The sequence below is a fragment of the Pteropus vampyrus genome, unplaced genomic scaffold, assembly GCF_000151845.1.
Source record: "Pteropus vampyrus isolate Shadow unplaced genomic scaffold, Pvam_2.0 Scaffold62, whole genome shotgun sequence".
Classification (NCBI taxonomy): Eukaryota; Metazoa; Chordata; class Mammalia; order Chiroptera; family Pteropodidae; genus Pteropus; species Pteropus vampyrus.
Window position 1 is genome coordinate 3,803,112 of NW_011888843.1, and position 13,749 is coordinate 3,816,860.

The window sequence follows — 13,749 nt, forward strand, 5'->3', positions numbered from 1 at the left end:
TTCCCTCTCGTCTCCTACCTCTCCTTCATGTCACCCCCTCAGAGGTCTCCCCTGACCCCCCCGATGAAAAGCGGTATCCTCTTTCAGCCTCTATCAGCTTACCCCATTTTATCTTTCCTCATAGCAACTGTCACTGCTGAAACACGTGTCGGTTTATTATCTGTTCTTCCCACTTGGGATCAAACTCCATCCGGCCTGGGACGTTGTATCCCCAGCACCTGGGACAGCGGCTGGAACGTAAGTGCCTGATAAGTATTTAATGAAGGGCTGCTTTACGTGCAGGACTGCATATGACGTAAATGACTACACTAAAACATGGACATCCCAGGAAACTGAGGAAAGAGACATGCCCACTTGACCCTTCTGCACTTTTTGCAAGTTTTCAAAGGAGTGTGCACTGTTTTCACAACTTAAATATTTTTTCAAATAATTTAGCCAAACCACAAACCACAAAAACAAAGCAGATTACACCCTTTCTCTAAAAAGGTTTCGGCTTTATTAATGGTCTTAATAAATAAGAAACCTTCCTCTTTCAAGGGCCTGTTTGTTTCCCCCAGAAATGTCACCATGTTACGCAGAGAATTCTATTTTTGAGACTCAGACATCGCAACTCCGTCCTGAGGAACCACACGTTGTCCCCCCAGCAGGCCCAGAAGTGGCCTGCCCGATTCCTGAGCCGGTGCAGACCCTCACTCGGTTTAGAACGACTACCACGTGTGGCAGATAGACGGAGCAGATTCAAATCAGAGCCCACAAAAGAAAATAATCTTTACGGATGAATCATTTATTTGGACAAGACACGAACGTCTCTGGATTGCTTCCCTTTATACAGAAAGTAGAACATTTCAAATATATTAGTTTTTCTCTTTTTCAATAGAATTCATTTCAATCTGGTCCCAGGAACTGCTTCTCATTTTAGGATTCACGTTTTAGTAATACATATGCACCCATTACAGCCAAAAGAGCATACTGTAAAGAAAACACAATGGAAAATTACTGTGAGGTCTAGAAATGAATTTGGTTTGTAAATGTGCTCAGATGAAGTCTGTTCACTGCTGTACTGAGGACAGAATCAAAAGGTGACCTCTTCCCCCATGCCTTGTTCTCCAAATTAGCTGTTCAATGCCACATCGTGGTTAAAAACCCAAAAATATATTGATGGAGGAAGGCTCAAACACCCAACACACACAGCTAATGCATTGCTCATTCCTGAGTAGGTTTCCTATTGTTTTTCAAGTGATTTTAAAAAAATAGATACCATTTTTATTCAAGTGGGGAGATAGGCGTTAATGAGTTTATTGTCCTACTTTTTTCACGTTTAAAGATTTCTAGAACAAAAAGCAACAAACGCATAGGTGCCATTTTAGAACACGCTATGACCATAAAAGGTGAAAGTAGCTATTTTAAATAATTAATGTCAATAATTAGAATAATTGTTAATTTGTAGTTAACTACAAATAGTCTGAAGAAAAAAGAACTAGCAAAACATCTTAAACAAACTGCATCTTTATAGTTGTGCACGTAAAAGCTCCAATATTTTTTTGAAAAAGACAAACACACACATAAATTCCTACCTTGAATTTGGGATAGTCATTCATTATTATGGTGACCATACCAACATACGGCAAAAACCTAAAATGTGCGACAAAAAAGCCAGAAATATAAAAATTATTTACAATATGACGATAGCAACCTTTGAAAACACTGTAAATCGGCCTTAGGAAACAAATCTCCCTCGGGAAGGCATGCCAGTGACGGGCTGTCAGCGCCATCGTCGCTCCTATCTCTAAGGCTTCCTTTTTCATAGTAAAAAGCATCAGCGCTAATAGCCAGGATAGTTTTTAAGTAGACACGTGACTGCAGTTAGAGGCGCTACTTGTCTTCGCTTGCTGCATTCACCATAACAGAATTATAATAAATAGTTGAGCCACTTGTAAAAATGGAATGGGCAACTTTCGTCAATCCGGTTTTTTCATTTTTTAGCAGAGAAGTAAGATTCAGATAGCCTATCTAAAAATTGCTATTAGAGAAGGCATCTAAAGTACACGGATACTCAGTCTGTAATGGGCAGAATCATCGGCGTTTTCATTTCACAGTGCTTTTCAGATGTAACGAACGAGTGTTTTGGGCTATGAGAACAAATGTGAATCCCCTAACTTATACCGAAACACGATTATGATCCCAGAGAGAGAAGGTTCAAAGCACAGGCTAACTGACGATCACACTGACAAAATTAATGTCAACATGTAGGCAGTCTGAGGGAACACACCCTTAGTCCCCTTCGGTCTTATTTAAATCAGTAGCTTCAACCTCCTGCTTATACAAAGCCTATCAGCAGAGTGTCTGAAAACACAGCACTGACCCGCTGGCAGTCTCTCTCATCTCCCCACAGATATTCAAGTGGAAATGCAACAGAGTAAAAATGGTTAAAAGGTGAGCAGAGGCGAAAAGGGGTAGAAAGAGGCCCTGAACCACAATCTGATGAATGAGCTGAATCTCAGCACGTGGTAACCAGTGTTCTCCAGCCTTACACAGCTGGTGGGGTTTAGATAAGATAAAACAGACATTTCTAATAATGGTTAAACACAAAAAGGGTCACCAAGACGAAGAACTGCCTTTTTTTTTTTTTTTTTAATAAGAGGATATACTCTCTGCTGTGTCACTCAGAAGCAGGACTCATTGCTGGAATAATCATGCAAAGATAAATATAAGATTTATCACAGAACTGTTTTTTTAACAGTGAAAAATGATGATATTTAGACATCATCTAAATATCTACCAAAAGAGGAATAGATAAATAAGTCATGATTCTCAGGGGAACAGTCTGTAGCCATTTAAAAAGATACAGATGTAGCTTTGACACAGAAAGCTATCTCCAACTTCCTGTTGGGTAAAAACAGATTAAATTCTATGTAAAATTATATATTATATATGCATACACATATCCATACAGGTACAGAGACGAGCTAGACCATTCACCAAAGTGTTAACAGTGTGCTGTCTCTGAGATACTTTCTTGTAATTGTTATTTAAAATCCACAAATGACTAATCTCTAGGTGAGGATTTTTTTCAAAAATAGAATTAAACTCATGATATATATATACTATACTTACATTCGGTTTTAGGTTTCAGGTCTTTAGTTATGAGTTTTATTTAGTCATCACAATATAAACTAGAACTAATTATAACTCTCCTGATGTATAATATTTATAATCAATGATTCTATTAGCCTGAACATTTAATTTCTTTGTTTCTAAGTATTTTTCTAGTTTCTGACTCTTCTATATAACTTAAAAGTTAATTCTCACCCTCTGGCTCTTCCCACCACGTCCTTCTTTTCGAGCCAGTTCTGGCCTTCTTTGTACAAGCCTCTATCGTCAACTTCATTATTATCTCCTTTAGTCAGAAATTTGATGTCTCCATTATCTCTGGAAAGCAAAATAATGTCCTTTCAAAAATTATTTTCAGCACAGCATCATTAGAAAAATATTAGTTCACTCAACACTTTATAGCCTGATATAGGCATTTAGAAAAGCAGTTAAAAATAACCTGATCCTTCTTGGTCTAAGATGACTGCTTACAGATAACCATTCAACTAAAGCACAAATCTAATGACAATTTTATAGACTTAAATCCTAAACGCTCAAGTTACCCTGACAACCAGAAAGCAGAGCAAAGCACAAGGGCACCAGAACGGCAATGATAAGCTTCCAGCAACTGTTTTCACTCTTTCTTAGTCCTCGTGGACCAACTTGTTAACGTGGATTATATTCCTCTTCATTCTAGACATGAGTTTGGTCCCAGATCACACAGATTTGAGAATAAGGTAAATCGAATGCAAGTGTGCTCAGAGCCCTCCTCAAACTTACTTTTCCTTGCCAAATGCAGAGTGTTAATGCATTATTTCCTTCACCACTGAGCAAAGTGGTGTAAAATCCAGTTTGCAAAGAAACAGGAATCACAAATGGCATAAAACCAGTGTTAAAGAGACACCTGGGAGTCATTTTAAACATACTAAACTGGTGCTTACATAAGTCTTGACACTAGAACACAATATTGCAGCATTATAGAGGTTTAAAGAGGGTCTTCTTTCAATAAGACAAATAAGACAAATGAAAAATTGCACTATTATAATCTGACAAGAGCTTAAAAGACCACAGAGATCTGAAACTGTGCCAAAGGAGCAAGCTGATTTGCAGCCATGGTTATAAAGGAAATCAAGAGGATAAAAATCCAGGCAGTCTCTCACAATTCATGCGAATTACAGCAAGTCCTCATTATTTCCTCAACTTTGAACAATTTCTCATCTTTAGAAATTATTTTTAAGCCAGGTGAGAGTGCTGTGTCACATCATGACTAAGCATATTTCTTCATCAAGAAGTTAACAAGTAGACACCAAGTAACATTAGTGCAGTACCAGTGTATTAACACAAACTGAAACAGGGCCATTCTGATGTTTAGAGTAAAATGAAGTGAATGTTTTAAGTACCAACATCTTTGGGGAACACCTCAAAAGCAGTGAATGGAATGGGAATCTAAATACCGGAAATGCACTAATAGTTATGGCACATGCACACACACACACACACGGGATGAGAAATCCTCCATTAATAACACAAATATACATACCTAGATTTAATTCCAGAATTCATGCAGGTAAAGATGCTACACTAAGCTGCATAAAGGTAAATGAATAACCGAGTACATAAAATGTAACATTTTCACTAATCATGTGGCTATATTCTCTCATGGGAACTCAATATATATATATGAGCTAGAAGTAACTGTTTCTGGTTCTCAAAAAGTGTCTTAATAAGTCATCAATGGCATTTAAAGGAAAGGAAAGGCCATTTGTGGGGGCGGGGGGGGGAGCGGTGTGGAGAACTGATGCAGGATGTGCAATGACTGAATCATGGATGAGTTGGGGAAAGGAATGTTTATCCATCCAAAGCTAATATTACTGTTGAGAATGCCTCTTGGTCCAAAGTGACATAAACAGGTAGCTTTCTGCATTTCAGAAAATAATTCTCATTTCAAAATAATTCTCACATCCTCAATTACAATGGGATTTTATTTTCCTTGGGACTCCTTCTAATAATATGCTACAATGCATCCCACTTAACATTGTGCAACTATGCTTCAAGTTCTTTAATGTATGTCAGTTCATTAAATTCTCATCAACCTGTGAGTTATTATGGGTAAAGTATTATCATCTCCATCTTATAGACTGAGTTAAGCAACAGGTCCAAAATCACCCAACTAGTAAATGGCAGAACTAGGAAAACAATTCAGTGCATTTGCCACTTTCTAATTAACCATTAAAACAATCTACCAAAACTTTACAAAATAACACCAAAAAGAAGTAAAGCCTCTTTACTTTTCATGAACTTTGATTACTCTGTGAACTATGGGAATGTCTCGTCCTTCGACCTTAAAAACAACGATTTCACCAGCTCTAATAGGGTCTTCCCGGAAATTTGTTAGGAACAGAAGGTCACCCCTGTGGAAGGCTGGCTCCATACTGCCACTAGAAAGAAACACAAAAGCACATCCAAATTACTCTGCGGTCACAAGGTGAACATTTCAATTCATAAAGAATATAATAAACATTTGGGTTAGAGTTTCAACTTGTATAGAGTAGATCTATAAGCTTTAAACAAGCCCAGTTTTCATCTGACTGTGCAAGGTGATAATAGTGAGTGTGAAAGGTGACGATGTCTTCTTAGCTTGAGGTCTGAGAGGAGGAGGGCACCGGCGGGCCCCTCTGCAGTTTGTATTAGGTAGAAAAAGAACCAAGAAGAAAGTGGACTCTCCCAATGCGTAGCCTTAAAAAAAAAGTCCTACATCTACAAATACATTACTAATTTCATTCAGAACTGGAGACTCTGAAAGCTGGGTGATACTCAAGGGCAATTCTTCCATTTTATGGTGTGTCCTAAGCACCTAGACACAGATGTACTTTTTCAAGGAATGAGAAACAAATAAATGAAGACACTCAGGAGGATGAAATACCTGACAGCCAAGCCGAGGGTTGGGACAAAATTCAAACCCGCATCTTTTGGCTTCTGCGGCATCATCCTTTCGACCACATTCTATAGAAAGCCCCGTTTTAACCCATGTTGACTGTTTCTGATGTGGAGGTCGATAAATAATCCTACATGATACCAGTTTAAACCCACACCAAAAATCCTTGGATTCAAAATCAACTGTAATCTAGTGGAAGCTGAAATTATCAAAATAGAATTCATTTTCCATATGCTCATGTTTTGTTTAATGCATGAGAAAATAAATAAGACCTAGAAATATGGTTAAATAGGGGCTATGCAGCCAATGATGAGTGAATTTGTTGAGGGCAGGAAGGGAGAAAATGAACCAGACTAGTAGAGAAACGGGGAGCTTTAAAGCAAAATGTGGGTTCACAGTGGGGGTACCTCTAGAAGTTGGCCCCCTGTCCCTCCCGGCCCTGGCATGCCTTAAACCTGTAAGCACATGCAGAACGTAGCAAGGTGACATGCGGCAGAGACTGGCCTGTCACTAAGTACCTGCCGATGTGTTTATTTTTGAGTGAAACTAGTGACAGTAAGTACAGTAATAGATCTAGCATTCAAAAATAGGAAATCTGAATAAAAAAGGTAGAAAGGGCAAAAAACAGAAATGACCACAAGGGTAAGAAAAAGAAAACATCTGAGTAAAAACAAATCGGGTGTTTTTTTTGTCCCTCGACATGTAAGTTTATTCTGTTTTCCTCTGAAAATAAAACAATCGTTTCAGGGCTCTGTTGTCTTTTAAAGAATAACGGCTAAAATGCTTAAGGTAATTCCTTCATCTATTGCTTCACCTTTATTCTTTCAACGAAATTCGTGAAGACGCACAATGGGAAGATGTTTCTAGAAAGCCATCGCAGTCTGTGATAACAATTGAGAACTGCGGCTAGAAAAACCTCCTGGACAAGTCACAGAAGCAGGAAGAGTGCGCAACAGTCGAGCATCGGGTCTATATCGTGTCCCGCAGGAGAGAAGTTCCTTGCAATGTCTCACGAATCATCAGCCTGCACTTGCTTTCCTCATGGGCCCGGGATTCCAAGGTCAAGGATCCCCAAGGTCACTCGCACATCTCTCATGATGCCAACAGTTCACAATGACAAACCGAACTGCTTTAGAATTGTAAAAGATGCTTTAAAAAATATCCCTACATACTGCAATTGCACAGCTTCTGTGTACAAGTGTGTCTGTGTGATTTAAGGAGAGTCGTTGTGGCTCCGCCAAGTGACTGTAACGTGCAAGTGACTTGGCCTCGCTGGGTCACAGGTTCCCTATCTGTTAAGTGAGAGGGCCCATCTCAATTTCAGGTTTTTAAGTTCTTTTTGTTTTTTTAAGCCTTAAAATCTGTCCTTACAATGAAATCTTACCAAGAGTAAAACATGATACATCGGAGTGGAGGGTCATGACCGAAGCAAGGCTAAGATGTCTAGAATCCGTAAGCCTGGTCTCCTTCTCCCCTCTAACCTACCACCCGACCCCAGGGCGCCCCTGGAGCACAGTGTGAACACCGGCCAATCAGAGCTCCGCCCCATCCCCCCCACAATGCTCTCCTCAGGCTCCACACTTTATGGAAATGCCGTATGCCTAGAAGTGGCCCTTGGCCAGCCACACAAGGGTGGCCTGGCAAAGCAGGGCCATGGCTGAGGCCATGACATGGCGGCAGGGCCCAGGGGAGGGAAGGGCACTGGCTTGGGAGCCCAGGACCCTCCATGCTGGCCTTGGCTGCTGCACCGGCCAGCTGTGACCCTGCCCGGGTCACTGCTACAGCCCACTGTGCCACTTGTAAAACAGAGGGGCTCCACTGCCACCCCAGCAAGACTCAATGATCTAAGACCCTGTGGGCAGAAAGCATCCTGAAACACTTAACAGGCTCCAAACACAGTGATTTCTTTTCAAATTGATGGTTAAGTTTTTCCTTTTGGATGACTTTACGACTACGTGAAGTTAACTAAAATACCAACTTTTCTGAAATAAAAGGTGTGTGCTTTACAAGAGTAATAGTGTGGAGAAGGGAACAGCCACCTGCAGCAGGACTGCAGAAAAAGCTGGAAAAAACACTAGACACCGTGCCAGTCACTGGGGATATGCAGCCCCTGCCTGTGTGGTACAAGGAAAAGCAAGTAAAGTTTTAAATTATCTCTGCTTAAAAGTCAATTTGTATGCAAATAATGCATTAATACCATATTATTAAATTGCCTTTTTACGTGGAATCGAATATGAAAATACAAAAGCAAATATATTGCACTGGAGCATTAGCACCAACATGATAAAAGCTCTAAAATGTCTGTCAGAAAAGATAAGGTTTTCAACAAAAGCCAGAGAAAGTAAATATTCTCAAAACGGATATAAAAAAAGAAGACTCTTAATAGTTTAGCCAATGAAAACACTGAGTCTTGCCTGTCACCCAGGCTTTCACTCGAGGCAACACTGCTCCTCGTCCCTGGGCAGCAGTGTGACAGCCTGCGGGACCTACCTCAGCACCACGACGATCGGGCTTTCGCTGCCAGTGAGGACGATCAAGCCTTTCCAGATCATGAGCGCAGAAGACACAATCATGGCAAAGTTTAAAACCTGGTAATAGAGCTGGAACGAAAAAGGCCAAAGCAACAGTGAAAACCAGCAGCAGGACAGGCGTTAACCCTGAGCTGGAGGTGTGCTGGTTAAAAAGACAAACCGTGATGATGTGAACTAACTCTCATGCTACAGAGCTAGGTGGTACATCAACTTCTGTCCAGGGAATGAGCCCTCCCTACAGGTCTCTCCTTCAGGGAGAGAAAAGGGAGCGGAAACCCAGAGCATTCATTCCGTGGGACCTACCTCGGTAGAGCCTCGCTCACACCGCCTACCTCCCCGGGACTCCCAGCACCTCAACCCCGAGGGCTCCAGCGACGCAGGTGGCACCGCCAGGGCCTCAGCTCTGGTGCGGAGCACACAAGTCCGACCCGAGCGCCTGGCACACGCAGTCTGGGTCACCTAAGACCCACTCCTCAGCCCCTCAGCCAAAGCAGCCCCAGATGAGGCTTCAAAGTCCTCAGTACTTAGCAATGAGGCCATTCTGCATCTAAAAGTCAACAAAAACTTTAAACTCCTGGATATTTAGGTTTTCCATAAATGGAAGGCCACATGAGTCAATATCTAATTCTAACCTGACCTCGCCCCACGTTAGGCCACTGTGTTAAGATCCACAGGGCTGGTCCTCATCCCTCCCTCCATCACGTGCTGAAGCACAGGCTCCTCCTTGCTGACAGCTGCCTGCCACACCAGCCAGCCCCCGAGGATTGAGGACAAAAGCACCACCAGCCCACGTCACAACTCCCTGCCCAGCTGTAGCTGAACTGTTGGCCCAAATGTCTACTGTGCCTAGTACTATGAGAAACATAAGCCCCTCGGGGCATCTGCCCTTACTGTCCTCAGACCGCTCCCTACTCCGGTACCTGACTCAGGCTCCTCTTCGCAACCCCCCTGATGGCCCTGGGTGATCTGAAGAGCCGTGTGCATGGCCCGCCTAACACTCTGGCGTCTCAATTCCTCCTCATCTCCAGTGACCTCCTCCCTTCACCGGAACCATCTACTCTCTGCAGCATACCTGGAACTGAACCGGCTCTGCTCGATCCTCATGTCTCTAACCCAATCACCCCCTCGACCCAACCGCACTGCCTGTCCTGTGGCATACGTGCTCACCTACGCAGTGGGGCTCCTGTTCCTCCGGACCTCAACCCTCCCCTTGTCTCTCTCCATCATCAGCACGTGGTCCCTCCTGGCACAGTATCCACATCCTCCACTAGGCCTGGCGGTCCTTATTCAGGGACCTTCCAGGAGTAAGAATTTACCCCTGCAGGGAAGAAACTTCCAGACCCCAACTTGGGAGAGGAAGACTGCTGAGGGATATGGGGAGGACAGCTAGAGGCCTGTTTCTCGGCTTTTTCACCCAGTCGAGTTTATTTTAGCCCCAGTACCCTTTACCCCCAGATCCAGAGACATGGGTACTACCAGTACTTGAGTCTCTGAGGACTCAGCAGCATAAATGGGAAGGGTTATTCCTCAGTTTCCCACACTGCTGGCTTAGGATTCCGGCTTTCTCTGGCTGTCAGTTACCACGCTTTCATCTGTTTTCTAGCTTCTACTCTTTTATTGATCTTGTTTCCTTTCCTGGTTGCCTATCTTGGAGCAAAAAAAAAAAAAAAAGAGAGAGAGAGAGAGAAAAGCTTAAAACTATTAATTGCCCAGAGAAGAAATAAAAGCAGTGAATAAATATTTAAAGTGTTCAAACCAAATCCTGCCTCTACTCTCCTGGCCCCCACTTTTTTTGGTCTAGAATATTTAAAGGATTTTTTTTTTTTTTTTTTTTTTTTGATGCTGACACACAGTGCTTGGCAAGGGTGCATTGTGGTGGGGATGAAAGCTGACATAACCATTCAGAAAACAATTTAGTATCAAGAGGTTACTCTTCGTCTAGTAATCCTACTTCTGGGAATTCAGCCTAAAATAAAGGCAGATAGGGAATTATGGCCCAAAGATATTTATCACAGTCTTATTTCTAATAACAGGGGAAAGCAAATAAATGAGCAACAATAGAGAGATGATTGAGTAAATAATGGCAAATTACTGCACTATTTAAAACGATGCTTAAAGACTTTTAATGACATGACAAAACGCTTAAGATATGTTGAGTATGGATTAATTCCAAAATCTGGGGAAAAAGTGTTTAAGAGAAGTACAATTTGACAGAATATTATGTGGCCATTAAAGCAGTCATTTTGAAGTGTGACACAACATGAAACCACATTCTGATGTGATACTAAGGTAGGAAAAGCAGAACTCAAAACTGTCTCCTGCTAATATTATACCTATGTGAAATTATGTAATTCAAGGTAATTTGGAAGGATATGACTGAAAGTGAGGATATAAAAAGTGAATTAAAATAACTGTGATGATATTTTGACATAATGAAGGAAAACGAGAAAATAAACGTTGATTCAAATTAAAGTTACATACCATTTTTAAAAACTCTTTGGCTATGATGTCAAAGCAAATTATGAAACTATTATTAAATCCCCAGAGAGCAAAAAGGAACTGGAGGACAAAGCAAAGCCACTATAAAGTGTTGGGCTATAATACATTAAAATACGCTTCTAAACTAAAATTGGGTTTAGTCACATCAATCTAAAGCAGAAAGTGTTCACCTGCTCTGCCTGACTTAAAGGATCTGATAAACGTCGTTTCATTATGAATTACAGACCTGTTTAGGAAAGTCCCAAGCCACGGTTTTAAACAGAGACTGTCATCTATAGAGAGGTTTTCAAACTATCAGGCTCCACTCTGATAAAAGTACATGATAAAATCCTGCCATTTATCTAATAAAGACTGAGAACTGAGAATATATTTTCCAGTATGATTTTTTATGCTTGAAAAATTCATCGAGGGGAAGTAAAATCAATCCCTCAAAAAAACGTCCTTTGAGCAAGATATCTATTTGCTAAAGAAATGGCCAATGATACAAAAACCCAACAATCGGGCTGACCACAAAACCGTAGATCACACTTCCAACACCCTACTTTTACGGGGCCTATCAATCTGCGTCTAAGATTGAAATCCTGAAATCTAGAAACATTCTGATTGAACTACTGACAAGCTGACTGGGATCTAAAAATTAGACCATTACGTTTCATGGGTGCCTTCTGTTGTTGTTATTCTTTGCCCACTAACTTGGTATGCGTGGCACTCAATAACCCAGCAGAGTTTAGAAGCAAGCCCACCCTCAGTCTCTGTCAACCAAAGATGAAATGAATAGCTAATGTCTGAAGGTTTTAAAGAAACATTTGAGACCAGATATTCTGGCTGAGCGCAGCAGAAATGCCAGTAGCTGTATTTCTTCCTCTCTTCCTCACTGAGAAAACAAAGAGCCCTTGTGTTTGCATGTGACTCTTGCCTTAATAGTAAGCAGGGGCAGCAGAGAAAGGAGGACCCATTTCCAGGATTGGTGGAGCATGCACGCCTGACAAGGTGTCACAGGATGCTATTTTGGAGGGAAAAAGAAAAAGAAACAAGCAAAAGGATAAAGCTTTTTTTAAAAAAGTACCAGGAGGCAGCAGCTTTGAGCTTCTGAATTTTAATTAGAAGACCAACAAAACATAGGCAATGCAACAGCTATTGATAGGCCTTTTCACTAGGAGTGGGAATATATAGATCTTTCAAAAGGCAAAATGGTTTAGGGATTGTTACATTCATCAGAAGGCCTTCTCCAACAGTCTGCGATTTTAACCATCAGTAAATCAGTCCCATAAGTCTAGATGTTTAAATAAAGCTCTATTTCCTGGAGAATTTATTTGGGGACAGTTTCAAAGCTCAGGGCATTCGCTGTCGTTTTTTTAAGCTAATAATAATCACCATCACAACTCCTCTTAATCACAGACACTTCCAGGAGCTCATCGGCTATGAGCACCTGGAAACAACCGGATTCTAAACACAGTTCATGAAATTCAAGTCACCAAACTTTACCACATTACTGCACTAGTCTGAAATTCTACTTGGGGGGTGGGGGGAGGGGAACTGAAGCCATATGCCCAAAGGAGTAACTTGTGCCCTGCCATGGGCAGCACCCCACTCTTTAAAATAGTTGGACAAATGAAACAGGATGATGTCAAATCATAAGGATTGATGTCATTTTCAAGGACAATCAAAACTTCCCACTAGGAACAGAATAATCCATGCCTATATGGTCATTTAATCTACAGTAAGTGTAGAAAGAATAAAAAATGGGGTAAAGACAGTCTATTCAATAAATAGTGTTGGGAAAACTGGACAGATACATACAAAAAAACTGGATGATCTTACCCTAAATATAAGAATCAACTCAAAATGGGTTAGAGACTTAAAATGTAAGACCCGAAACCATAAAACTCCTAGAAGAAAACAGGCAGTAAACTCTGTGCCATTGTTCTTAGTAACATTTTTTCTCTTGTATCTCCTTGGGCAAGAGAAACAAAAGAAAAAAGAGACAAATGTGACTATAAAAAGCTAAAAAGTTTTTGCACAGCAAAGGAAACCACAGCAAAGGAAACCATCCATGAAACAAAAAGTTAACCTACTGAACGGAAGAAGCTAGTCTCTAATCTTATATCTGATAAAGAGTTAATATCCAAAATTTATAAAGAACTCATACAACTCAACACCAAAAAAACCAAACAATCCAATTAAAAAATGGGCAGAGGACCTGAATAGACGTTTCTCCAAAGAGGACATACAGATGGCCAACAGACATATGAAAAGATGCTCAACATCACTAATCATCAGAGAAATGCAAATTAAAACCACAGTGAGATATCGCCTCACAACTGTCAGAATGGCTATCATCAAAAAGTCAAAAAACAAGTGTTGGAGAGGATGTGGAGAAAAGGGAACCCTCCTGCACTGTTGGTGGGACTGCAAACTGGTGCAGCCGCTATGGAAAACAAAATAAAGGTTCCTCAAAAAATTAAAATTAGGACAATCTTATGACCCAGCAATTCCACTTCTGGGTATTTATCTGAAGAAATTGAAAATGCTAATTAGAAAAGATATGTGCAACCCTATGTTCGCTGCAGTGCTATTTACAACAGCCAACATATGGAAGCAGCCTAAGTGTCCATCAAGAGATGACTAGATAAAGAAGATGTGGTACATATATACAATGGAATACTACCCAGCCATAAAAAAAGAATGAAATCT

At 40.9% G+C, this 13,749-nt stretch overlaps 1 protein-coding gene across 2 annotated transcripts in view; it reads right to left on the minus strand.

The window, feature by feature from the left end:
- Positions 1–763: 763 nt before the first annotated feature.
- The window catches only part of SEC11C (SEC11 homolog C, signal peptidase complex subunit), a 14,902-nt gene continuing 1,916 nt past the window's right edge, over positions 764–13,749 (minus strand). For both annotated transcript variants that reach the window (XM_011361081.2, XM_011361083.2), the window contains exons 2-6: positions 8,516–8,625; positions 5,379–5,528; positions 3,310–3,429; positions 1,575–1,632; positions 764–969 (exon numbers count right to left, since the gene is read on the minus strand). In XM_011361081.2, coding sequence (XP_011359383.1) covers positions 916–969; positions 1,575–1,632; positions 3,310–3,429; positions 5,379–5,528; positions 8,516–8,625 — 492 coding nt within the window. In that variant the 3' untranslated portion in view covers positions 764–915. The remainder of the gene's footprint in view (positions 970–1,574; positions 1,633–3,309; positions 3,430–5,378; positions 5,529–8,515; positions 8,626–13,749) is intronic.